Source organism: Bos mutus, chromosome 13 (assembly GCF_027580195.1).
Source record: "Bos mutus isolate GX-2022 chromosome 13, NWIPB_WYAK_1.1, whole genome shotgun sequence".
In the NCBI taxonomy this organism is placed as follows: domain Eukaryota; kingdom Metazoa; phylum Chordata; class Mammalia; order Artiodactyla; family Bovidae; genus Bos; species Bos mutus.
The window spans coordinates 80,763,722-80,790,185 of NC_091629.1; the positions used below are offsets into that span (position 1 = coordinate 80,763,722).

General features: G+C 39.6%; 1 protein-coding gene across 2 annotated transcripts in view; it reads right to left on the reverse strand.

Annotated features, from left to right (window-relative positions):
- Positions 1 to 26,464, reverse strand: part of PLCB1 (phospholipase C beta 1) — an 865,816-nt gene that overhangs the window by 574,203 nt on the left and 265,149 nt on the right. For both annotated transcript variants that reach the window (XM_070382002.1, XM_070382003.1), the window contains exon 3: positions 11,966 to 12,034. In XM_070382002.1, coding sequence (XP_070238103.1) covers positions 11,966 to 12,034 — 69 coding nt within the window. The remainder of the gene's footprint in view (positions 1 to 11,965; positions 12,035 to 26,464) is intronic.

A 26,464-nucleotide genomic window follows, 5' to 3' on the forward strand; every position in this document is an offset into this window, starting at 1 on the left:
TTGCAAACCCTAGTTTAGAGAGAAATTCACTGTGTAGAATTAAAGTATTATCAGCTATATCCACAAGGTGGCGCATTATGGTATTTGAAAGAATTAAAATTGAGAAATGTTTCCAAAACGCAACTCTGTACCACTGCATGCAAAGCAGACTGCATTTAGGTTGAAGTTACACAAGACAGGAGCAATGATGGAATGAGTCAGAACCTTCTAAAAAGACCTGAAGTTTAGTTAACGCGTGGTACTAATCCTGTCACCCTGCTTTCCACAGGAGGTCCGTCGCGGCCAGAAGGAGAAGGCTCCTAGCTGTCAAGGCCTTCACCCACTATTAACCTCCGCCAAAACTGTGACCTCTCCCTGGCCCCTCAAGAACTCTTCAGGGGCCTTTGAACTCTTTGGCAGTAGATACTAAGACAGAGGCTTGCTATTCTTTTTTAAAAACAGAATCTTTCCTCAGCCATACACATATTTAGTTCACCATGTTTTACAGATGGACACACACTTATGTACACTGAGTAATGGAGGTATCACTCAAATACTCAGATTTAATTGTTGATAAGAGACACACCAACCCCTTCGCAAATTTAGTAATTTATACCAACATCCCAGAAGAGACTTATCCTATCTGTGACTGGTTATGAAGAAGTTAAAAACTTGTAACCATTAGAGAAGATATTCTATAATTTAATGGTAGCTTTAAAAGCCTTCCCTTATTCATTATAGAATGTCCATGAGGTTGAGGGGCAGGTGGAAGAGACTGAAGAGTTTTAAACACAAAGATCTACCAAAGGAACCATTCCTTACCTTCCTTAGCATCCTGATATTTCTGCTACTAAATCTCCAACTAGTTACATAAAGGTTTTTGTTTCCAAGGAAACCACTGACATCTATGGAATTTAATGAACATGAAAAAGGAGCTATGCCATATAATTTACATCTGGAGATAAATGTGATTAGCTGTCAAAACGATTAAGCACACATTGATAATTCTGTGAATTTTTAACCCTTTTTTTCTCCATTTGGTAAAGATGTAAATAAACATTTATGTAAATAAAATAACAGAAGAAAATCCTGTACCCCTCTTACCCCAAATCAGCTGTGGCACCATGTCGGGTAAATTACGAAACAGTTGGAACCAAGATTATGGGCCAAAGGTAAATCTCCTCAGCAAGTGAGTGGAAAGAGAGAGACCTTTATCTTGTTGTATAAAGGGTTTTCTTATTCTTTAGTAAACCTCAAATATCTACATCAAATTATGACTGTGGTTTCACATAATGGTGGAATCTTCAAAAATCAGGGAAATAGCTTGTAATCAGCAAAGGGAGACAATAAAGAAAGCACAATTCCAGGCCTCAAGGATGATTCATTAAAACCACTGTTGTATAACATCCAAATAACAGCTCATTATGAGATTTTATATATTGGCATCCAGATTCTATGATGAGCTATTTAAGATTTGACAACCCTTAAATAAGTAGCCTATTTTGAATATTAGCAAGGAATGCTGATCATATAAGGAAAATATTAAAAGTGTGTATAAAATTTTATCTTCAATAAAGTTACAAGTATGCAAAACTAAAAAGAAAAAGAGTAGCAGGAAGCTACCATTTTATTCAAACGATGACTCCTTCCTCCTTTTAAATGCTCTTAGGCTTCCAAGGTATACCTTCTTCTCATTCTCCTTCCTTCTCAGTCTCTATTTTTATTATTGTAGCAAAATACACATACCATAAAATTTATTATTTTAGTGATTGTCAAGTGTTGCAGTTTAGTGACATTGAACAAATTTACATTGGTATACACTATCACCACCGTTCATCGGCAGAATCTTTCATCTTCTCAAACTGAAACTCTGCCTTCATTAAACAGGAACTCCCCGTGCTCCCTCAATCCAGCCCCTGGAAACCGCCAATGCTACTTCTGGACTCTCTGAACCCGACTATTCTAGGTACCTCTTCTAAGAGGGATCGCATGATGTTTGTCATTTTGTGTCTGGCTTATTGCACTTAGCATACCTTTTCCTAGGGTTATCCTTACTGTAGCAGTTAAAATTGCATTCCTTTTTAAGGCTGAATACTATTCCCTTGTGTGTATCTAGGGCATTTTGTATATCCTTTCATCTTCTGATGGACATTTGGGTTTTTCCACCTTTTGTAAGTAACGTCACCATGGACACTGGTATATAAGTACCTTTACGGTTCCTGCTTTCCACTCCTTGGGGAATAAACCAGTTTCAGTCTCTCTCACTGTTCCTCCTCATCCCCTTGAAGCCTAAATGCTGGAGATAGCATGGTTTAGATATCAGAAGTTTCTTTTATACCTATAATCCTTAAAGGCCTCCCTTGACTTTGAGTTTTGAAGAATCAAAGTTATTAACTCCATGGCCAACATTACCCCACCTCCAGATTTGTAGATTCAAATACGATACCAGGTAGAAGCCTGATAAGCATCTCAAGCTTTAAATATCCAAAAACCAAACTAAATTTTTCTGTTTAAATGAGCTTCTTCCTTCCCATCTGCATGAAAACCCAATTCCCACACTTTCCAAAGTCAAAACGCTAAAAGTTGTTCTTGAATCCCTTCTTTACCCCATCCCTCACACCCAAGGCACTGGCAAAACCTTTTGTCTTTAAAACACATTAGACTCTGGCTTTCTCTACACCTTTTGGTCAAAAATCGTCATCAACACTGCCTGGGCACTGGCAACAGCCATTTGGTTGGTATCCTTCTTCCTTTGTCCTCTGTGGTCTGTTCTCAAGGCTGTGGCCAATGATGCTTTTTAAAAGCTAGGTCAGATCTTTGTCACTCCTCTGCTCAGAACATTCAGATCCTTGCTCATGTCTCTCAGAGGAAAAGCCAAAATCATTAACACGGCCTATGAAGCCCAAAATATGTGGCCCCCAGCCACCTACAGCCACCTATCTGACTTCTGCTTTTCTTTGCTGTACTTCGCTGTAGCCACACTGCGCACAGAGTTGGTTCCTCAAACATGCCAAGCTTGTTCCTATTTCAGGGTCTTTGCTCTTATTGCACCCTCTGCCTGGAATCCTTCCCCTTCCCTTAATTCATGTCTCTGCTCACCTGATCTCACCAAGAGAGCCTACTCTGCTAGGGCTCAGAAAACCAGCAATCCTCTCTGCCACTCAAGACCTGTGGCCCCTTATCCTTGCTTGATTCACTTCAGTGGGACTTATCTGCCATCTGTTTCCCGACCCCAAGGGGTGCTGGAGGGAACCTGCTCACAGGGCTCTAGGCTGTGTGCACATTGCTTTCGAGCTCTAGGTGATGGCAGGATCTGGTTTGAAACTCCCCAGGTTTGGAATATTCACCCAAAGGAAATGAAGAAACACAGCAGATCAGGGATTTCCTCCCCACTTCCTCCCTTCTTTCCTTCCTACTCCTCCCTCCCTTCCTCCTTCTCTCTCTATCTCCCTCCCTGTCTTTCTTTCTTTTGCTTTTTTCCTGGAAAGCCAGTTTACCACCACCACCTGTTTCCTGCTCCTAAAAAGTATGTTATATGAGAACAGAGTTGTTTTTTTCCTAGTGCCCATAACAGTGCCTGGCAGAAGCAGAAAGTCAATGGTCATGTGTCAAAGCAACAGTGAAATTGAAAAGGCATCATTCTGCTATAAGGATTAGAAAAACAAAACCCGATCAGCTTTTTGTATTTAGTTTTACCCTAACCTGCCTTATGTGAGTGTGGTGATATATACACAGGTTTCCCGCATTATCCAAAAGTAGACCATTCCTGTGAAAGTTTCCATAAGCTGAAATGGCATAAAGTGGAGAAGCAGTTGCCTTCAGACACATCTTGCTAAGCCAGGCACAAAATAAGTCGAGATAAAGCACCGGTGCTCACAGAGGCAATGCAAAGCTTGCTGAGTTGCTGAGGACAGTTCCCGGGGAAGGAGCTTGGTGGTGCCCCCTCAAAGCTCACAGTATATTGCCTCTGTAAGGGCTCCTCTGCTGCAAACAAGTGCTGAGTGTCATTTTCCCACTTTTTGCTTTTATTCTTTTTTGTAAAAGTGAAAATCCTCTTCAGATTTCTTTCATAGAGCCAAAGCAGGTGCTAATGTAGGTCTTTCATAAAATGAAGTGGTGTACAGTGAACTTTGGAAAAGCATGGGGCACCTATACTGCTGCTCTGTGCTGGGCCCTTCACTGCTGTTCTGTTACTATACCACTGCACCCCACTACTGTACCCCTGTTCTGTGCCATTGTCCTGCTGACTGTGCTGCCATGTGCCCGAGGTGTGCTCTGGTACCACTGCACGCTGCTGCTGCACTGCTGTGCCGGGACCCGCTGTACCACTTAGAATTTAACTGCAACCTGGATACATACAAGGCTCTGCTGTGCTGTGCTCAGTCATCTCCGACTCTTTGCAACCCCATGGACTGCAGTCTGCCAGTCTCTTCCATCCATGGAATTTTCAGGCAAGAAAATGAGTGGGTTGCCATTTCCTTCTCCAGGGGATCTTTCCCAACCAGGGATCAAACCCACGTCTCTTGCATCTCCTGGGTAATTATCCGTTGAGCAAGAGAAACAGTTTACTTTGCATAAAGCACAGTTTGAAAGTACAACCATGGAAATCCTTGTCAGTGATACTGCGGCATATGTATCATGAGACCTGAATAAACCCGGGAGCGTGTAAGTGTGGTGTTGCTCCTTCTGGAATCCAGGGCAATCTTAGAACTGCTTCCAAGAAGACATGTGCAAAATTTGACATGTCTTTCTTCTTTTTAAGTTCATGATTTGCTATGACCAGGGTAGGAAGTTTTACCTCAGTTTTATAAACTGAAAGATGGAGTGCCTTGGCTTGATTAACTGCCCTTAAACGTTGGAATAAGCAGCTAACAAAACTTACACGCATAAAATCACGTGCTCCCCTGACACTGCTTTCATCGATAAGAAAGCAGAGGCATGGAACAACCTGAGCTCGTTAATGGCAGGGCAGGCATCGGAGACCACAGCTCCACTTCCCTAGGCCCATCTACTTTTCAACACTCCTAAGGATGAGATACTTCCTAAGAGGTAAAGGAATTACCTTTTTTAGCAGCATTTCTGAAAACTTTCTGGGACAAGTAAAGAATCCCCCAGGAGATGCAGGTTCAATCCCTGGGTTGCGAAGATCCCTGGAGAAGGAAATGGCATCCCACTTCAGTATTCTTGCCTGGGAAATCCCAGGGACAGAGGAGCCTGGTGGGCTATAATCCACGGGGTCGCAAAAGTCGAACACTACCGAGCATGTGTGCAATGAGGATTTGGGATAGCCCATACAAAAAATATACTTTTTGTTCTGTTCCAGAGCATAAACTCACACATACAAAAAAAGTATCACAAAATTTGCTCTGCACAAGACTCTGATCTTTTTCATTCTAGTCAAGCCTATTTTATTTAATTAATGCTATACCAGTAATAGATCAGAAACCAAAGTGATACACACTCCTTTAAAAATCAAAGCTCCTTTTGAAATGAAGATCCAGTGAGTGTGTGTATATGGCATAGATAAGATGCATATAACATAGACTCCTTTTCTTACATGGTTTTATAAACCTGGGGGTGCAGAGGACAGGAGAGGAGCGGAAAGGGAGCAGAGGGAGAGTATAAAAAGGGAAACATAAACACATTTTATATCTCAAAAAATAAGGTACTTTTAGTTTAGCTTTTCTATTTGAATAAAACATTTCCTAATTTCTCTCCAATGAGAAACTGCAGACCTGCTAACCTGAACAAAAGCTGTATACAGCAAAGCAGATCTGGAATTGAATGCATTGTGTCGGGAGTAGACATTTAAAATTCATTAACACATAGAAGCTTTTTTATTTCCTATAAATGTTATTTCAAATCACAGCAGGCATAGGAAATAGTCATCTTCAACTAGATTGTGAATTTTTCTATAATGAGATGCTGTGAAAAACAAAAATAATAGGACTACATGGATAAATATCTGTGGGGTGCTTGCGTATTTTGATAAACACTCTCTGCTCCACACATGTTCTGCCTTCCTCTGATCTTAGTCCCCACAGAAAGCCTTCCTCTCAGTCTGTCTCCATGTTGCATCACCTTCCTGTCCTAAGCTTCCCAACTTTTCTCACTAATCGTCATCCTGCTGCATCTAGTCTCGCCAACACAATGGTCCCCTCCTACTGAGCTTTCCTCTTCCGGACCAGACGCCTCCTTCTATGAGGCGGTTATGCTTCAGTCTTTCTGGAATACTCTGTAGGAAGCTAACCTCTCTTTTGGTGCCTGCTACACAGAATTGCTGCAGTGTGGGAAGCCGGGTGCTGCCAGGGGTGATGTGCAGAGATGGCCACCATGAGGACCCTGAGGATGAAAGAGGAATTCCTTCCAACACCTTAGAAGCCAGTTCAGTGAAAGAAAAAGACATATATTCCTTGGTAACAGTTCTTGAGCAGCTGGATGAGACTCAATGCAAACTCAGAAATTTCATTGAATTGTTGAACACATTCCAATCATTTTTAATAAATTAACTTTTTATTTATTCAGTTCAAGATAAGATTTTCTTTTGCAATTTAAAGATCTTAAATCTGGTATTAATAACCTACTCTTTCTTGCCTGTCATTCCACCAAGTCCCTTTCAGCCAAGCCTCTGCTCCAAACTGTTTTTACAACATAAGCTTTTCTAGTTTGAGTGAAATGAAACTGATTTCTGTAAATTTGAGATTTAAATAATGATAAATAAAAAATAATGATGATAATAGTGATGATAATGGTTACTATTTAATGAGTGCTTATTATATAGTAGTGATAACTTCAGGCAGTGGTGTTCAAATTTTGTGACAAATTTACTTTTCAAAACCCAATGTCCACACTACACACAGTAACTAGATTCTTGTAGCATCTCTGGGAGTAGAAAACAAGGGTCAGCATTTTTTAAAACTCCCCAGGAATTCTATAAGCGCTTAAATTTGAGAACTCTGCTGCTGGTAGTTTGCTAATGAATTATTTGATTTAACCATTACAACAATGATATGAAGTATTCATTTTTATTATTAGTATCTAGTGTCTAAGAAACAATGCTCAGTTGTGGATGTGCTGCTGGTGAAGGGAAAGTCCAAGGCTGTAAAGATCAATATTGCATAGGAACCTGGAATGTTAGGTCCATGAACCAAGGCAAATTGGAAGTGGTGAAACAAGAGAGGACAAGAGTGAACACTGACATTTTAGGAATCAACGAACTAAAATGGACTGGAATGCGTAATTTAATTCAGGTGACCATTATATCTACTACTGTGGGCAAGAATCCTTCAGAAGAAATGGAGTAGCCTTCATAGTCAACAAAGAGTCTGAAACTTGGGTACAATCTCAAAAATGACAGAATGATCTTAGTTCGTTTCCATGGCAAACCATTCAATATCAGAGTAATCCAACCACTGTGCTGAAGAAGCTGAAGTTGAACGGTTCTATGAAAATGTTCTTTTCATCACAGGGGACTGGAATACAAAAGTATGAAGTCAAGAGATACCTGGAGTAACAGGCAAGTTTGGCTTTGGAGTACAGAATGAAGCAGGGGAAGGATAACAAAGTTTTGCCAAAAGAATGCATTGGTCATAACAAACACCCTCTTCCAACAACACAAGAGATGACTCTAACATGCACATCATGAGAAGATCAATACTGAAATCACATTAATTATGTTCTTTACAGCCAAAGTTGGGGAAGCACTCTACAGTCAGCAGAAACAAGACTGGGAGCTGACTGTGGCTCAAATCATGAACTCCTATTGTAAAATTCAGACTTAAGTTAAAGAAAGTAGGGAAAACTACTAGACCATTAGGTATGACTTAAATCAAAATCCTTACAGTTATACAGTGGAAGTGAGAAATAGATTCAGGGATTAGATCTGACAGATGCCTGAAGAGCTATGGATGGAGGTTTGTAACACGGTACAGGAGGTGATGATCAAAACCATCCCCAAGAGAAAGAAATGCAAAAAGACAAAATGGTTGTTTGAGGAGGCCTTACAAAGAGCTGGGAAAAGACGAGAAGTGAAAGGCAAAGAAAAAGAGGAAAGATATACCCATTTGAATGCAGAGTTCCAAAGAATAGCAAGAAGAAGTAAGAAAGCCTTCCTCAGTGATCAGTGCAAAGAAATAGAGGAAAACAAAGAATGGGAAAGACTAGAGATCTCTTCAAGAAAACTAGAGATATCAAGGGAACATTTCATGCAAAGATGGGCACAATAAAGGACAGAAATGGTATGGACCTAACAGAAGCAGAAGCTATTAAGTAGTGGTGGCAAGAGTACACCAAAGAATTATTAAAAGATCTTGATGACCCAGATAACCACGATGGTGTGATCACTCACTTAAAGCCCAACATCCTGGAAGGTGAAGTCAAGTGGGCCTTAGAAAGCATTACTACAAACAAAGCTAGTGGAGGTGATGGAATTCCAGCTGAGCTGCTTAAAATCCTAAAAGATGATGCTGTTAAGTTGCTGCACTCAACATGCCAGCAAATTTGGAAAACTCAGCAGTGGCCACAGGACTGGAAAATGTTAGTTTTCATTCCAATCCCAAAGAAAGGCAATGCCAAAGAATGCTCAAACTACTGCACAATTGCTCTTATCTCACACACTAGCAAAATAATGTTCAAAATTCTCCAAGCCAGGCTTCAACAGTATGTGATCAATGAAATTCCAGATGTTCAAACTGGATTTAGAATAGGCAGAGGAATCAGAGATCAAACTGCCAACATCCATTGTATCATCGAAAAAGCAAGAGAATTTCAGAAAAACATCTACTTCTGCTTCATTGACTATGCTAAAGCCTTTGACTGTGTGGATCACAACAAACTGTGGAAAATTCTTCAAGAGATGGGAATACCAGACCAGCTAATCTGCATCCTGAGAAACCTGTATGTAGGTCAAGAAGCAAGTGTTAGAACCAGATATGCAGCAATGGACTGTTTCAAAATTGGGAAAGAAGCATGTCAAGGCTGTATATTGTCACCCTGCTTATTTAACTTGTATGCAGAATACATCATGTGAAATGTAGGGTTCGATGAAGCACAAGCTTTAATCAAGATTGCTGGGAGAAATATCAATAACCTCAGATATGCAGGTGACACCACCCTTATGGCAGAAAGCGAGGAAGAACTAAAGAGCCTCTTGATGAAGGAGAAAGAGGAGAGTGAAAATTTGCCTCAAATTCAACATTCAAAAAATGAAGATTATGACATCCAGTCCCATCACTTCCTGGTAAATAGAGGAAGAAACAATGGAAATAGTGACAGACTTTATTTTCTTGGGCTCCAAAATCACTGCAGATGGTGACTGCAGCCATGAAATTAAAAGACACTTGCTCCTTGGAAGAAAAGCTATGACCAACCTAGACAGCATATTAAAAAGCAGAGACATTACTTTGCAAACAAAAGTCTGTATAGTCAAAGCTATGGTTTTTCCAGTATCATATATGGATGTGAGAGTTGGACCATAAAGAAGGCTGAGTGCCTAAGAACTGATGCATTTGAACTGTGGTGCTGGATAAGACTCCTGAGAGTCCCTTGGACTGCAAGGAGATCCAACCAGTCCATCCTAAAGGAAATCAGTCCTGAATATTCATTGGAAGGACTGATGCCAAAGCTCCAGTACTTGGGCATCTGATGCAAAGAGCCAACTCATTAGAAAAGGCTCTCATTGTGGGAAAGATTGAAGGCAGGAGGAGAAGGGAATGACAGAGGATGAGATGGTTGGATGGCATCATTGTCTCAATGGACATGAGTTTGAGCAAGCTTCCGGAGATGGTGAAGGATAGGGAAGCCTGGTGTGGTGCAGTCCATGTGGTTGCAAAGAGTCGGACACAACTGAGTGACTGAACAACCATGACAACATGCAAAGAAACTGGCTTTGAAAACGTTAAAGTATATTGAGATGCTTGAACTCCAGCAAGGAATGTAAAGTTAAAAAAAAATCAAGAATGTGGATTAAAAAAATAGAGAACACAAACCTAGGTTGAGCAAACTTTAAAAGCCAGAGTATTCTGAGGTTGAAATCTGTCCTGAAGGGTAGCATTTTAGGATCAAATAGTGGTTTATCAACCAAACAGAATACATACCCTAGTGCTGTTCATTTCTCAACATTCAGTAGACATTTATCAAACTGTGTCCATATATGAAATATTTAACTTAAGTAGGCTGAGGGCTGCAGTAAAAGAATCAAACCTAAAAGGTCTCTGTGTGCCAGAGGGACTGACTTGAACTCCCAAAGCCTAGAAACAAAAAGGGTCCGATGGAGGGCAGGCAACTGACTTTAGCCAATAATGACCATGAAACTTCAAATTAGGCCAATGAATTTGCATCAAAAGACAACATTTGTAATTGTTATCAATATAATTCTTGGAACTAATAGGCTTATGTAAAACCTGTCTAAAATCTTGGGAGAAGAATAAAATGTCTACCCTGAAAACTGAACAATTCTGAATCAGCAACAAAACATTAAAAACAATAAGCTTGATACGAAAATGAAAGACCAAACTATTGGAATACCATTGTATTTCTAAGTGAGTGAGCAAGTGAGTGAAAGCTGCTCAGTCACGTCCGACTCTTTGCGACCCCATCGACTATACGGTACATGGAATTCTCCAGGCCAGGATACTGCAGTGGGTGGTAGCCTTTCCCTTCTCCAGAGGATCTTCCCAACCCAGGGCTCGAACCCAGGTGTTCTGCATTGCAGGCATATTTCTAAGTGATTGATGCAAATAATGGACAATTTTCAGGTGAAACACAGAAACCTTTCTGAAAATAATTTTGATTTTTCTTTCTTTTCATTTACCACATTTTCCTGTAGGTCATTTTAACCTCTTCAGCAATAAAATTTGTATTGTATTTGGCTGTTTGCTCTATGACAAAATTTGCCAGCAACTACCACACTGTTAGGTATCTGAAGACTATCACTCTGCGTGACTTTCCTCGCTGCATCTCCACAGCAACAGATAATTTTTGATGTCAAAGTATATGTTTTGACTTTTAAGGAATAAAGCAAAACATGCAGGTAGATACTCAAATAGAAAATAGCTGGTTTTATATCAATTATGGAAGGAGGAGAGTCCCTGAATGGCACCTGCACTTTCCTATTTGCCAACATTCTCTCTGTGCTACAGAAGAAGTCCTTAAAATACTAAAGAAGTATTAAAATTTAAATACACTAACGCGTAGTTTCCCAGTTTGATAACAAGTCAATACATCCTGCTACTATACCCTACCAGATAATCTAAAATTTTAAAATATATGTAATGTTTTATTCAACATTTTGGGGGCCATGCTACATGACATGTGGAATCTTAGTTCCCTGACCAGGGATCAAGCCTGCACCCTCCTCAGTGGAAGCACGGCGTCTCAACCACCGGACCACCAGGCAAGTCCTATATTCAACGTTTTAAAACAATCTTCCAAAACTAAATTGCAAACACTGCTTTAGATGTTTCTTCAGTAAGTTTTTCAAATCCAAGTAAGTTGACATTCCATATAACTGATCCCAATGTCTGTGAGTGTTCACTAGGAACATTTGCAAAAAGATTTGACACTCTGGCTTCAGGGATGAAATGCCTCCAACTGCAAAACATTTGAGCTAAAAGATCCTGTTTATCTGTCTAAAAGGTAGGTTCACGTACGCTTAAAAGGCTCAGGGAATTTTTCAAACACTTTAAAGCACATTTTGAGTATTTAGAATTACCCAATAACTTTTGCATTATTATTCAAAAAAAAAAAAAAGATCCAAGGGCATAAAGCAAGTCCTATGTCCACTGATTGTATATTTGCTCATTGTTTCCATCTTTTATAAAAAATGGTACTGTTTGGACATACTGGCTTCTGGAAGGACTGGCTGTTTTATTGCATTTTATGTCATTCTACAACAGAGAAACTTTTAATTGGGGCAATTAATTGATACCATGACACAGCTAAATAATCAAGGCAGCATCTGGTGTGTATAGCATGCTCCACTTCCTACCTTGGGCGCCTTGGCATGTTTCCCACATCTGGCGTCTTTGACAAGGCTGAGATCTAACAGCTCCGTCTCCTGGAAGGCAAAAGTGTGAGATCGTTAAGCATCCACACAGATCTTTTTTCTTTTGTTTCATAGCATTGACATCACTTTAAAAATAATATTATCTTGAGACTTGCCTGAAAATTTCCCTGCAGTTGGGATATTTTTCTCCTCTTACAGGCACTGCCTGTCAATGGAATGGGAGTGGAAAAGAAAAGACAGCTACCTACTAGTTCTCAGCTTCATATATCATAATGCATTCTGAAAGTACAATGGTTTGGGTCCCCAGTCTATCCTATAAGTCATTCCTAAGTCATGATGAGTCAGGCTTTCCTGTTCCCTTGTTGAAATATAATCCTGAGAGTCACTCTGAGTGTTTGGAGGATTTGTGAGTGGGGTGAGGTGTTAGGGTGGGAGTTGGAGGAAGTGCCACCCCCAGCTCGCAGCATACCCAGCCCACATGGCCAAGCTAAAGAGATGGGTACGCCTCCCATACCTGCACCCCAAGCCTTTTGCACACACCCTTTAGGCCTATCTTTTCATTTATTCATTATACATTATTGAATGTCTATAATATTCAAGTTACTCCAGGATATAAGACACATAAGATACGGCAGCTTCTCTGAATGGACTTGCAAAGTAAAGAAATATATATACACATAAGACAAGGGAGAGTGTGTTAACGCCAACTTTAAAGTTAACTGCTATGATGGAGGGGGGTTAAAAAGAAAAGATTACTTTTCCCCTAGAGGCTCAGAAAAAAAATTCTGTGGAGGAGTCATTGAGTCTGGAGAAGAGAAGTGAGGAGATAAAGGTCTCCCCCAACTGGAGGTCCCTCATGGACAAACATCCAGCCAAGAGAGGACCAGAGGTTTGAGCAGAACCTTGAGGTCTTCGTGACTCTTAGTTGCTCAGAGAAGGATGACAGTGCGTGGGAAGCAGATGGGAGGGGGAGACGCAAAGGAAGAAAGGGATGAGAGGGGATCTGTGTACACCTACGGCCGATTCATGTTGAGGTTTGACAGCAAACAGCAAATTTCCATAAAGCAATCATCCTTCAATTAAAAAATTGTTAATTAATTAAAAAACGAGTGAGTGAGGGAAGGCGCAAGGGAAGCCACAATGGTGGTGCAGGAAGGTGCGTGCACAGGCGGCATGCAGAATTCCGCCGTGGGCACAGGACGTATAAAAGGGAGCGAGAAGACCAGAATGGATTTGGGTAGAAGGATAGAAACCCTAAAAGTCTGGCGAGGGACACTGAGCCATGGAGTCTGGGACATGCACATCACCGAGTTACACAGAGAACTCTGCCACCAGCCAGATGAGACTGGTGCAGTGAGCAGAGACATCCAAGCTGGGCGTTAGACAAGGAGCCACTGGGATGGCTCCTCTGCGCCCCTTCTCCCAGCGGGAGGTGCTGCACCCTCACAGGAGGGGCGGTAATTTCTCATAGGCCCCGGCTTTTATGAGGACCAGCACCTGGGATTCCCAGCCAATCCCTTCAAACAGCCGCCCCCGACTCCAAATGTTTGGTGCAAAATGGTCTGATTATTTTCCTGAACTGAGCTGAACTGAAGGTTGATTTCATGATTGCAGGACAATAAGGGTCAAAGATGTGATGGACTCTACACTGGGGTGCAAACCCCACAGCAGGTACAACAGAACCCCGGGCCTTGCACAGCTCTCCACGAGCGGAAGGGAGCACAGCAAACAATGCCTTTTCTGCTTTCACTCACACTGGCCTTCACAATTTGCTTTCCCCCATTTTAGTGAATTCCTTAACCCGTTATTGTGCGTGACTCTGTGGAGACCCTCCCAAACCCTGGTGTGTGACAGGAAGCAAAACCAGCAAGGATCTTGCAGGACAGAGTAGCGGGCATGATGCTTCCTCCACAGTATCAAAGGTCACCTGGTGAGAGTTAGGAACGGACAGCTCTCAAATGTGGGAATTAAGACTTCACCCAGGCAAAGGCATGCAGAGGATTCAGGAGATAGGAGGTGGGCCAACTGGCCCACGTTTCTTCATCTTCATGGCAACAGCAGCCAAAACATTTACTGAAAGAGGAGAAACAGGAAGGGAACCAAGCTTGAAGAAACTTAATCTAAAAGACAAGAACTGAGTGGAGTGTTGAGAGACAGAGACCAGATGAAGGTCAAGGTGTTAGGAATAAAGACAGAGGGTGAGATGGTTGGATGGCATCACCGACTCGATGGACCTGAGTTTGAGCAAGCTCTGAGGGTTGGTGATGGACAGGGAAGCCTCGTGTGCTGCTGTCCATGGGGTCGCAGAGTCAGACACAACCAAGGGACTGAACTGAACCAAACTGATGATAGGAGGTAGAACTGACTAAAGTAAAGAGAGAAGGCATTGACAGCTCTAGGGATTCCAGCTTCCTCACTGGGACTCAGAAGTTTGGGCAAAAGCAACAGTGCATAGAGGAGATGCTGGTTTGAGGACTTCATCCATTTGGAAATACCCGTCATTAATTCAAGGAAGCATTATTTATTGAATCCAGCAATGTGTCAGGTACAGACTAGATACTGAGGAATGACACCTCAAAATATAAAGAGACACTCATGCACAAAGCTGATGATATACTCTAAAGGAGACATTTCAAAGTGCATTGCAGACATGGGCCACAAAGGGCTAAGGCATCTTTTCAGCCAAATAAGGATGAAAAGGAGTCTGCCAGCCTTCTAATTCTGCGTTTTGGGGGGAGGGCTCCAGGGAAAGGAAACAGCAATTACAAATGCGAAGAGGCAGGAGTCCTGAGCAGAAAACAGGTCACTCTGGACACACCGCAGAAGTGCGTAGAGAGTCACCAATCACTTCCAAACTTAGCAGTTGTTACCTGTATGTTCTCTTTGTAATTATTCATAAAACACTGACATGTTTTTCAAGCTTTTTTTCCCCATAAACGTAGCATCATGTTATATATATATGCAGAATAAAAATCACACCCAGATACATGGTACATTTACCTAATTGCACACTAACATCTTCTATTCAAGGAAATTTCTCCTAGTTGAATAAACAATAGACTTAAACTTCACTTATTTGTTTTAAGCACAAAGCCCAAATTGAATTCGCAAAGAAACAGGCCTCCGCAAGCAGCGCTCTACAGATTGTCCTATTACAGATAATGGCCACTGTTTTCTGCTTCCAGCTCAAGAGCAAACACTCATTTCCCAAGTCACAGAGGGGTAGTTAACATTCATTTTGATACCACAGCAACTTAGAAACTTCTCTGCTGCGTGTGTAAAATTGTGCATGCAGGAAAACCACCACAGGGCACTCTGAGCATGGGTAATGTGGTGTGCGAAAGGCCCCGGTGGAAATCTATCCACAGACTCATTGGGCTAGGAAGACATGATTAAAACAGCCTCCCACTTCTATTAACATGCAACCGCCACCCCTCTGGGATTTAACTACATCCTATTTGCACTCCACTAAAAAGAAAATGAGGAACACAATGGAGGGACTGCAAAAATGTTACTTGCGCCATTAAAACTCTTTCTAGGTTAATTTTCTAGTGTTAATAGTTTTAACAACCCACTTTCATGATGCGAAAGCAAGGAAATGGCCCCTTTCTCAGTTCATTTAAGAGTGACTGTTTTCCAGGTCTATGGAATTCACTATTTCTTTATTATTTTCTTTAAGAGAGGGAGGCCCCATGATTTTTAATACCTGGGTTTGAGGAAGGGCCCTAAAATGAACTAGCCATTTATTTGTGCAATCATCAGACTACAGTGAGCATCAACTGTATCATCTATACAATGAGTATGATAATACTTTCTACATCAGTGGTTCTCATAGACCACACTGGAGTCACCTAGAACACGTGCAAAACATAGACGGTTGAGCACCGTTCATCAGCATTTCTAGTTCAGCAGGACTTGGGTTCACCTAAGAGTCCACATCTCTAACCCGCTCTCCTGTGATGCTGTTCCATGGACCATAATGGAAAACGTGGATGTACTCATTCACAGAATTGCTATTATAAGGCTTTTTAGGTGAACATGACAGATAAAACTATGCATTATATGTTATACTATGTTGCATGAAAAATTTAAAATGCTTAGTTCTTTATACACAGAATGGGCAAATAAAAATTTACACTTATTAAAAGCAAAAGTGTGACTAATGGTGATTAACCTAGGCTCAGATCTTATCTATTGAAGATAAACTATTGAATGACAAAAGCCACTATCTCCTATTCTAATGTGTACTTACCATTAGATTTTACTCCATAGAATAAATGTTCCTGCTTGTAAATTTAAGCAATCATTGATTTTTGATGAAAATTGCTACACTATACAACTTTTGTGTTACACTTTGTAACATTAAAGACATTTAGCAAAGTAAAAGAAGAAAATGTGTCCTTCTGTCTCACCTCTAAGCCCACCCAACAAGGAAAGAGGGTTGAGGTGCCCAAAGGCCTGTGATCAACCTGGAACAGTCAATGAAGAATGAACTAACAGACCCCTTTTATTTCCAAGGCACACAATGGCCCCTGCAGAGCTCAGAGACCACATTCCTAGCACCACCCCCCCTCATACATACAGTGACATATTGACAAACGTGCCTTCTCTCTAAGTCAGAATGGATAAAAGTCAATTAACAGTAATCAATGATTTATTTTTGATACTTTGAATGAATGATGAGAAAACCAAGACAGAAAAGCTAGGAGAAGACCAAACTGTCTCTGATGTTTATTATTCAGCAAAAAGACTTCAATTCGTCAGCCACCAATACACTGTGAGGTAGATGAGTCATGAAATGCACTGCAAACTCAGGAAAGAATACAATTTAAAACTCAGCCCTCTTCCAGAATACCAATTTCTATGCATTGTCACCAAATTCTATTAGTCATCCAATACATTAATGTGCTTCAAGTTCACACAATATACAATCAGAGCAGCAATTACAGTCATAAATATTACACAGGGAAGATATTAATGGCTGGGTATGTATACTTCCCCATGTGTTATATACATTAAGTTGTTCAACCCCAATTTACCAAAAGTAGAAGACATTAATATGTTTTATTGGCTGCCAACCCCCTAAAATGTCCAATGTTTAAATAAAGCAACTTGAGCATCATTCAATGAAGTGTTTTAATTTAAAGAGAAGCAGATAAAATAGACTCTGTGTTCTTTAACTTGATTTCTATCCTGAGGGAGTGAAAATCTGTTTAGTATACCTCCCAAAAAAATATTCCCTGCACCCACCTTCACCTGGTCTCTTGCTTTCTTTGCTGCCCAGCCTCAGATGTCTTTCCCTCCCCAGTCTGCAACGGAGCCTCAGGAGGAAACACACAAGGAAATGAGATGCCCAGGTCACCAATACCAGCCACAGCAGAGGAAAGAGAAAGATGACACATCTGGATTTCTTTATTTAAAAAATTCTTGGTGTAATATAGTGCAAATTTCATAGAACTAGAAGGCAGAACACTTAAGCTGTCTCTTGGAATTACCATTTGTAATCTGTGTACCGTTAAGTCAGTTACTACAGATGCCTGTTTCTTAAATCCTTGTGCATCAAACAGAGATGCCAATGCCATCAATATCTTTCTCAGTGGGCTGTTGTTTAATCTACTGAGATATTAAACTGAGATCTCCACTTAGCTAGCAGGGACTCCTGCATCTATATAAATTCTTATGCTGGCAATAGTTGTCATGCCAAGAGAAAGGGAAAGGACCCCAGGAGAAAAGCCAGTAACGTGTAAGTAAAGCACCTAGACGAAAAACACAGAAAGCAAACAAGAAAACAAACAAAAATGAAAATCTAGTACTTGAGATATTTCATTAAACGTTGAGTCCACTTGGAAAGGAAGTTGGTTTTACTTTCAGTGTCACAGTTAAATGCAAAATAAAATTAATATTTGAAATTGAGAACACGTGAACTAGCATGTCTTATGAATTTTATTATAAATATTGACATAGTTTTCAGCCAATCAAATAAAACTGAAAAATTATTGAATGAGACAAAAAGAACCAAAATCAAGTAATATAATTAATATGACAACAATAATAATAATTTTAACTAATAATAGAGAACTGACAATGTGCCAAGAATTGTAAATAATTTGTACATATTATCTCGTTAGTCTTGACTGCACCACTGTAGCATCGGTACCATGTTCCTCTACTTTGAAGATAGGAGAACTAACGGAGACCTTAAATGACTACTGCTCATCAGTTGAATAACTGTATCACGAATCTCAACTTTTTGCCCACCTGTAGCAAGCTGAATTCCAAGCTGACCACCAGAACTCCTGCCCCTGACTTCTGTGCCTCTGTGGAAACCTCTCTCATTGACTGTGGTCAGGACCTACAACTTGCTTCAAGGCAACAGAATACAGCAAAGGCTATTCTTCCCTCCCACAATTATGTTACCTTATGTGGCAAATGTGAAGGAATCTTGCAGGCGTCATGAAATCTCTGAACAGATAACTTAAATTTAATTAAAACAAAGACATCCTGGGTGAGTCCTTCAGAAGTGACTGGCAGCGATAGACTCGAAGCCATAGAGATGCTCACGTGCTGGCTTGGTCCTGGATTGTCTCTGGAAAGGGAAGGCCTCTAAGAGCTAAGGGCCTCAGTCCTATGGTGACAAAGAACCACAGACCTTTGTCAGCTGTGGCAACAATATGAATGAGTTTGGTAAAGAAAGTCTAGCTCCAAATGGAAACGCAGACCAGTAGATGCTTTCGTTGCAGCCTGTGAGACCCTAAGCAGATGAGACCCTGACCCACTTGAAACTTTGAGATAATATTAATAAATGTGAGTTGCTTCAGGCCACTAAGTTTGTGGTCACTTCCTATGCAGCAGTGGATAACTAAGACACTATCCCATTGTTTCCACGTTCTAAGGCATTTAATTAAAATGTAAATGACTTTACATATCTTGGCACTCTCCCCAGCATAAAAATGACTGCAAAGCTGTCATCTTTTTTGACACATCCAACAGGAAACAATGACTGTAATGTAACCATAGACTTTTGGTACTGGAGGAGATCATAGGTGAGGAAACTGAGTTTCAGAGAAAAATATATCCATTGCCAAAGATCACTGAGACTGAATACGGGATAGGAAAAGAATTCATTTTCCCCCAGATCTATATTTTTTTTCCACTAAAGAAATCTTTTTCAGTATTAAAAAATAGCAGGAATATTAGCAGAATAATACAAGTAGAAAATGAACATGTGTCTTTATTCATGTACCAAAAAAAAAGAATCATGATAAATGATTCTTTATCATGATTCTCATGATAATTGTCTTTAATGTAACAGAAGTTTAAAGAGGCTGTGAAACTGGGTCACAATATGTGAAGTATACTGACAAATACCTACTTAACTTTTCCTTTGTACATAACCAGAAAGATAGTTCAGCCCCTTATTATGCAACAGCCAAATTTCCTCCTTCTAACTTCCTTCTTCAACTCTCTGAAAAACTTTCATATATTCATCTAATAATAAAAAAGCTGCTTAGGTTGAAAGTTAATGCAACTGAACATAAAATTATATCCATAGCACCAAACCTATTATTACAATATAACATTAATAAAACTTAATTCTAACAGCATACATGGTTATAATTACACATGTATAAGCCCATGCATGTAAGACTATGGGAGAAAAGAGATCTAGAGCATATAATATCAGAAAATATATTTTAGCAATTTTTTAAAATGATGAATGAAAACCTGGAGAGACTTAAATGGATAGTAGCTGGATTTACTTTAAACTTATTTGATTATTATTTTAAAAACTGAGAAAAAGACTATAATCAACAAGGAAAATCTATACATATACTAAAGATATATTCAGGAGTATAATGAAAGTTTATGAAAATATGTTTTATTTTCCTAGCTCATATCTATTAACAGGATATGTATCCCCAAGGAGGGATTCATGGCATGTTTATGGACAAATAATGATATTGCATTTGCTAAAGACTCAGGGTTTTTTAAAAATTGTATTACAGTGATAAATATTGCATTGTCAAATTTTTCTATTATGCCCTTTCTCAGCGAAAGTCCTAATTTCAGGCTAATCAGATGAACTAGAAACAGCATTTATTGGCAAATAGTTTCATAAATGTAGAAAACTATCTTTATGGATATTTAGGTGAGCATAATATCCAATCTCCATAAAATGTCTCTTAAAAAGAAATATGGAAATAATATAGATTAATCAGGCAAACAAGCTGTTTCCACTTGAAAAGTCCAGATAATTTAAACACAGTCAGATTTTCCCCTTAAATCATCTAAAATGTTATCTCTGGTCTACACCTATTTCCCTATGGCTGAACAGCCAGCCAAGTTTTTTTATCTGGTAGTTCAAGCTGCTTCTAGTCTCTTAATCTTACCATACTAGAATATTTGAGCATACCATTTATCTGCTTCCATGACCTAAACTCTTTCATTTCCCTAAACTGGTAGTTCTTAAAATGTGGTTCCTGGACCAGTAGGATCAACAACAACATCACCTTGGAATATGTGCAAAACGCAAATTCTCAGGCCCTAGCCTAGACCTACTGAATCTTAACCTCTGGGGTGGGGCCCAGAAATCTGTATTTTAATTAAGCTTTGGGGTGATTCAGAAGCAATCTTAAGTTTGAGATCCTCTATCCTAGATATTAAATGGAGACAACAGCTGCGCATAGAGAAGGCTACTTCACCAGGGCTGGAGCTTGTAAAACATTCTGTAGAAGGCTGGACAAATTGCCTATATCATGTAATATGAAATAACTGCATCAGAGTCCCCAGAGCAATGAGAGAACTGATAATAAGACTGTTTGAGAAAAGTCTCCAGACTACTAAGTTTATCAATAGCATCAGTATCGTTACAGATTAAACCAGTGATTTCCTTATCATGCCCTAGAGCCTGGACAAAGTCAAGGAGAGGTTCTAAAGATGCTTGGCCTATTGTCAGATGTTGTGATTCAACCCTGTAGCCAGGTTGGTAACTGAGATACTTCCTTTTCTTTTCAATCACACAGTCATGGCATGTATGATGACTTTCAAATTTTCTGAAGTATACAAAAACGTCTTTGTCCTTGCTTTCCCTGGTAATCACACTGTATTAACAATATCACATCAGAGTCTCATGTTTTCTCCCTCAGCTACACATTCCAACACATTATCACAAATGTTTCTGTCCAAAAGTTTGCTTTTATCTTGCCATGACTCTCCCAGTGTTCTGGCAACCACACATCTGTTTTTTTAAGATTTAATAAAACTTTTATGGCTTCATGAAGGATATTCTAAAGCCTTTTTAAATCTGTGATTCATGGAAATTAAACAACATACTTTTGAGCAACAATTTAATCAAAGAGAAAATCAAAAGTGAAAATAGACAATATCTTAAAACAAACAGAAGGAAAACACAACATCAGCATGTATGGGATGTGGGAAAAGGAATAACCCTGGGGTTTTGGTGATCTTTTAATCTCACATGACATCCTGAACACGCAAGGAGTTAATGTAGCTTCTAAAATGAGATATTTGAAGTTGACAAGTATACAACATATCATTTTCTTTTCAAAGAAGACTTCCTTCTTAAGATCACTTTTCATTTTCTGGCAAGACAAAAGCCAACAAAGCTCTTTCCAATGTTCACGTGTAGGGATAAGGACTGGGTATATGTCCAATGAGGAGTAACATGCTTAATGAATTGTCCCTAGAAGACGAATAGTCATTGAGTCAGTGAACACATCATTCCTAAGGTCTTGACTGTGTGCTCTAAGTTCATCAGAGGTAAACTCCTTTCTATTTGACTGTTGATCAACCTAACGCAAGTACACATAAAAAAGCCAGCTATTCATACCGAGAACTGTAAATAACAGAAAAAGTTCACTAAATCCAGGGTCATGTCCTGCTTACCAGGAAATTCTAGTAAACTTCCTGTAGGAAACTTTATTGATGCCCACTCTGATGCTCGCCAATTCCCTTTCCTGACTGGACACCATTCCCAGTGCCTGAGTGATCCTCTCTTAAGCACTGACCCTGACTGCCGTTGGCCTCCTGGAGCACTCAGCCCATTTGCATAGAGACTTGGAAGAGCCTGGGGGGCAATGCAGCAGAGGGCGAGAGTTCAGGAGGGACGGGAGCACCACAGCTCAGCCACCTTGTCTCGGGTTGAGCACATTCCCAGGCCAAGGCTCCCCTTAGGTTGGCGTCTGCTCTTTCATGGTCCTGTTTCCCTCTCTCTTCTTGTTGTCTCGGGGAAGCCCTACCTTAATAAAATCTCTTGCTCGCTACCACTTGTATTTGGGTCTATTTGGAGAACATGATCCAAGATAGCTATCATTTCCAAATAATCAACTTAGAAATTAATGTTAAACTCAAAAGCATTCTGAATCACGTGCATACAAATTTTAAAATCACATTTTTATATTTATTATTGTCTTTGACCTTTGATATATTCTGTGTACTTTTGGAATTCTTAAATTTTCTTTGAAGAACTATTATGATACATCTACTAAAATGAGCATTTTTTGAGACAGTGATTCTTGGTCACTGTACACGGTATTTTATCTTGTGTCATCCTTAATCCAGTGTTAAAATATTTTGATTATTTCCTGGAAATAGTTATATGAGTATATATCATCTAATCTAACATGTAAATAGTCTTCTCTTTTTCCTAGTGAGAAAAAGATTATAAAAAACATCAGCTTACCTAATTTCCAAACTAGAGTTCCCTTTTGTCATATTTAGGGCTGGAAAGAAATATGTTCATACCCACTATATTTCAGGCCATTTTCTTTTTGGTAAAGATTTATTCTATTTTCAACCACCTACTATGGTTTCCCTTCTTTAAAAAAATATACCCCTAGGGAGAACATACACACTTTACTCCAAAGGTGAATAAAAATAATTCATTTTATAATTTTATCAAAACTTTAAATGTGAATAAAGATAAAAAAAAAAAAAAAACCTTCCTATAAACAACATCACTTTTCTAGGTATTTTTCACAAACCCTATTATTTTGGTATTACTACTTCTTTATAAATGGTGAGGGAGTAAGTGAGAAGCAAGCACAGTAAGACCTAGAGTGGGGCAGATTTGAAAGACGATGTAGGGAAGACTGTTAAACTGGAAACTTACAGCTCTTGAGGGGAGAGTCCTACAGGAAGAGGGGAAAGAAAAGACCGAACTACCATTAAGGGGTCAGACAAGGATAAAGATCAAGAAGAAGGCAAGTGGCTGCATGAAGTTTATCACAGGAATTTGGGGATAACATGGAGCTAGCACAGATTTAGAAGAGAGATAAAATTGGGATTTACACATTTATAGGAATCAGACTTTAGTGGCTAACATGGAAAGAAGGAATTCTATTAAACATAAAGTTTAATGAACTCTAAAAGGTCACTAAATATTAAAATGTTTTAAGGAGGAATTATAGAATTTTAAATTACCAGAGTAAGATGTGGACAGCAATGGGAGGTGGGAAGTAGGCTACTTGTTCAAAGGAAGCTTGAGTGAATGAACTTGCTGGACCCCAGCTTGAAGCAACACACCTATATCCTCCACATTTGCACTCCATACATAAAAAAGGTACTCATACTTTGTAAAATTTCTTTCACAAGGCCTAATGTTTACTCCAATTACAGCTTCAGAACAGCAGGTAGAAACAAGACAGAAGGAAAATTAATAGAAGATACTGTCTTTTTCCAACCCATCCTTGTCTTGACCTTTACATGAAATTCATGTGGCATTTCATCTCAGGAGATCAGATATGCTGGGGTCAGCTCCCAGGCTGGCCATTACCGGGCAGAGTCACAGCAGAATGGGCAAACCCAAGACTAAAATCGGGAAGGAGAAAAGAAGCAGGGGGCCCAGGACAACCTCGCTGCGTGATGAAGCTGTGTGATGACAGTCACTGGCAAGCGTGCCAATGTGACTCCCTGAAAACTGACTCTGAGGCACAGAGGGGCACTGGACCCTGGGTTTCTGTCCATGCTTAGGCATGAGATGCACCTCCTCAAGGCAGAACACTCTGAATACACAGAGGAAGTGTAGAGTCGTGCCAAGGAAAACAACCATAAAAACCCTTCCTGGGATAACCTTGCTGAAATATTAAATCAGGTGATGAAAGAAGAAGCAAGGGAGAATGGAATAGATCCCAAATAAAACTGGCAAAAGGCAGGGCAGAATTTCTTTGTATCCTTTCCTTCCTTCAAATCAAGACATTTTCCTTGCTAATGCCTCTTTTGTAAATATAATTGAGATAAATAATTACATAAAATTTTTCATTTTTTATGAAAAGAAAAAAGTCCAAAGAAATATTCTGACTCTCCTTGGCTGCTTGAATGTTACCTTGCTGGTGTGTAAATTGTCTTTTTACTCCAGATCATCTCCTTGAAGAATCACATATTGATCATCACTGGTCACCTTTTGAAGTGAGTCCTATATGCTGACTTTAGGCAGGCTCCATACTTAAAAAACCAACCCAATGTAATTCTTATTCTTTCATTCCACAGTTTTTCATGTTAGGTTAAACTACTCTATTCTCTAGAGTATACAACAATTGAATTTTATAATCTTCTATGCATGCATGCTAAGTCACTTCAGTCATATCTAACTCTTTGCAACCCCATGGAATATAACCTGCGAGGCTCCTCTGTCCATGGGATTCTCCACACAAGAATACTGGAGTGGGATACTGTGCCCTTCTCCAGCCGACCTTCCTGACCCAGGGCTTCAACCCACCTCATGTCTCCTGCATTGGCAGGTAGGTTCTTTCCCACCAGCACCGCCTCGACCACATTCAGAGCCCCCGGGTATATGATTTTCCAAACAAATAACTTATGAATCCTTAACAGAACGGTTGAACATCCAGAGAACAGAGCTCTTTTCCTTTTTTCATTATTGTACAACAGATTTCTTCTCGCTTAGGTGAAAGCCTTAAAAATAAATTGTCTTCAGAATTACTTAAGAAAGTAAATGTCTAGGAGAAAATTCTTAAATCTGTATAGCTCAGACCCTGCACTCATGCTTATGGAAAATATTGTAGCTTGATTTTTCATAACATTTGCATAATTTTCTGGTTATTTTGCTTAATGTCAGAGCAACTTACTCACCTGTAGCGTTGGCCCAATCACTCTTACAATTCTAATAACCAGTTTGTCTCCTTTTAGGCCCCATAATAAAAATGAATTGCATTTTCCAACCTAGCTTATTTGGGTTTTCAATTTTAAGTCAGATAAATCATATTTGTTCTATGTGGGTCAGTCAAAATTAAGTACAGAAGTCTCCATGTACCAAATTTGGTACTGTTCTACCTTATGATTATGGAATTAAATTAACTTGAGTCTTAAGCACTGTATGTCTTTTGGCATTCGTATTATTTTTTTTTTTTAGTACAAAAGCTGGGACATATCAAATATTCCAACCTTCAAGAAACTGTATAAATTCAGTAACTTTATCCCTCCTTCTTTGATATTATTTGATAGAAAGATAATTTTACTTAAAGTACTGTCCCTAGGCTAGCAGCAGCAGCATCACTTGGGAACTTGCTAGAAAAAGAAATCTATGGGTCCCATCCCAGACTCACTGAAGAGGAAACTCTGGCAGTGGGATCCAGAAATCTGTGTTCTAACAAACCCTCCAGATGATCCTGATATCCTCTCAAGTTTTAGAAACACTGTGACATGGACACACATAAAGCGGAAACAAACAGCATGTGGCTTTCTTGCTTGTAATTGCTTCACTTATAAAAGCTCACATTCAAATGAAAGCACACAAATTAAAGAAAAAGTACCTCACATTCTTTAAAGAAAATCATTGATGTTGATAATGATCAGATGCTATTTTAAAATAAAAATATGTGAATAATTGAAAATTGAGATGCCAGGGAAGAGAGGAAGTGAGAGAAAGAGGGAAGAAAATCTACCAGTTCAAGTACAAAGGGAAGTATGTTACAGACACGACAGTCCTCATTTATCTCATATTCATTCTGCAAGTCTGTATTTAAGAAAGAAAAATACAGCACAAAGAGGTTCTTTGTTACATAAAATATCATTTGATGCTGAGACTGGAGTGAGTGATTTCCTTAATATTATTTTAGTAATATGAAAGCATTCCCAAGAGCTTTAACAACACTTTCTGATAGAATTATTATTAAGTCATTTACAGGGCACAGAACTAAAGGGTTAACTGCACCATGGCACTTGGCAATTCTGAAGGACTGTGTTCTCATAGTGCCAACTGCTTCCTGTACCCAGGTGGGTGGGCTCCTGAAGATCAGCATTAATGGCCAGTGCAGGGTCTAAGGAAGCGTGGAGAACTGTCCACTGAAAGTCTGCACTCTGCCTTACAAACTGCAAGGAATTGCAGGAATTTCACCACCCAATCATAAATCACATTTCAGAGCACCCTTTTAATTTAAGGAGGGTCACATGAGAAGTTTTCATAAGCAGAACATAAATGGAAGGGATGAGGACCATTTCCGAGCC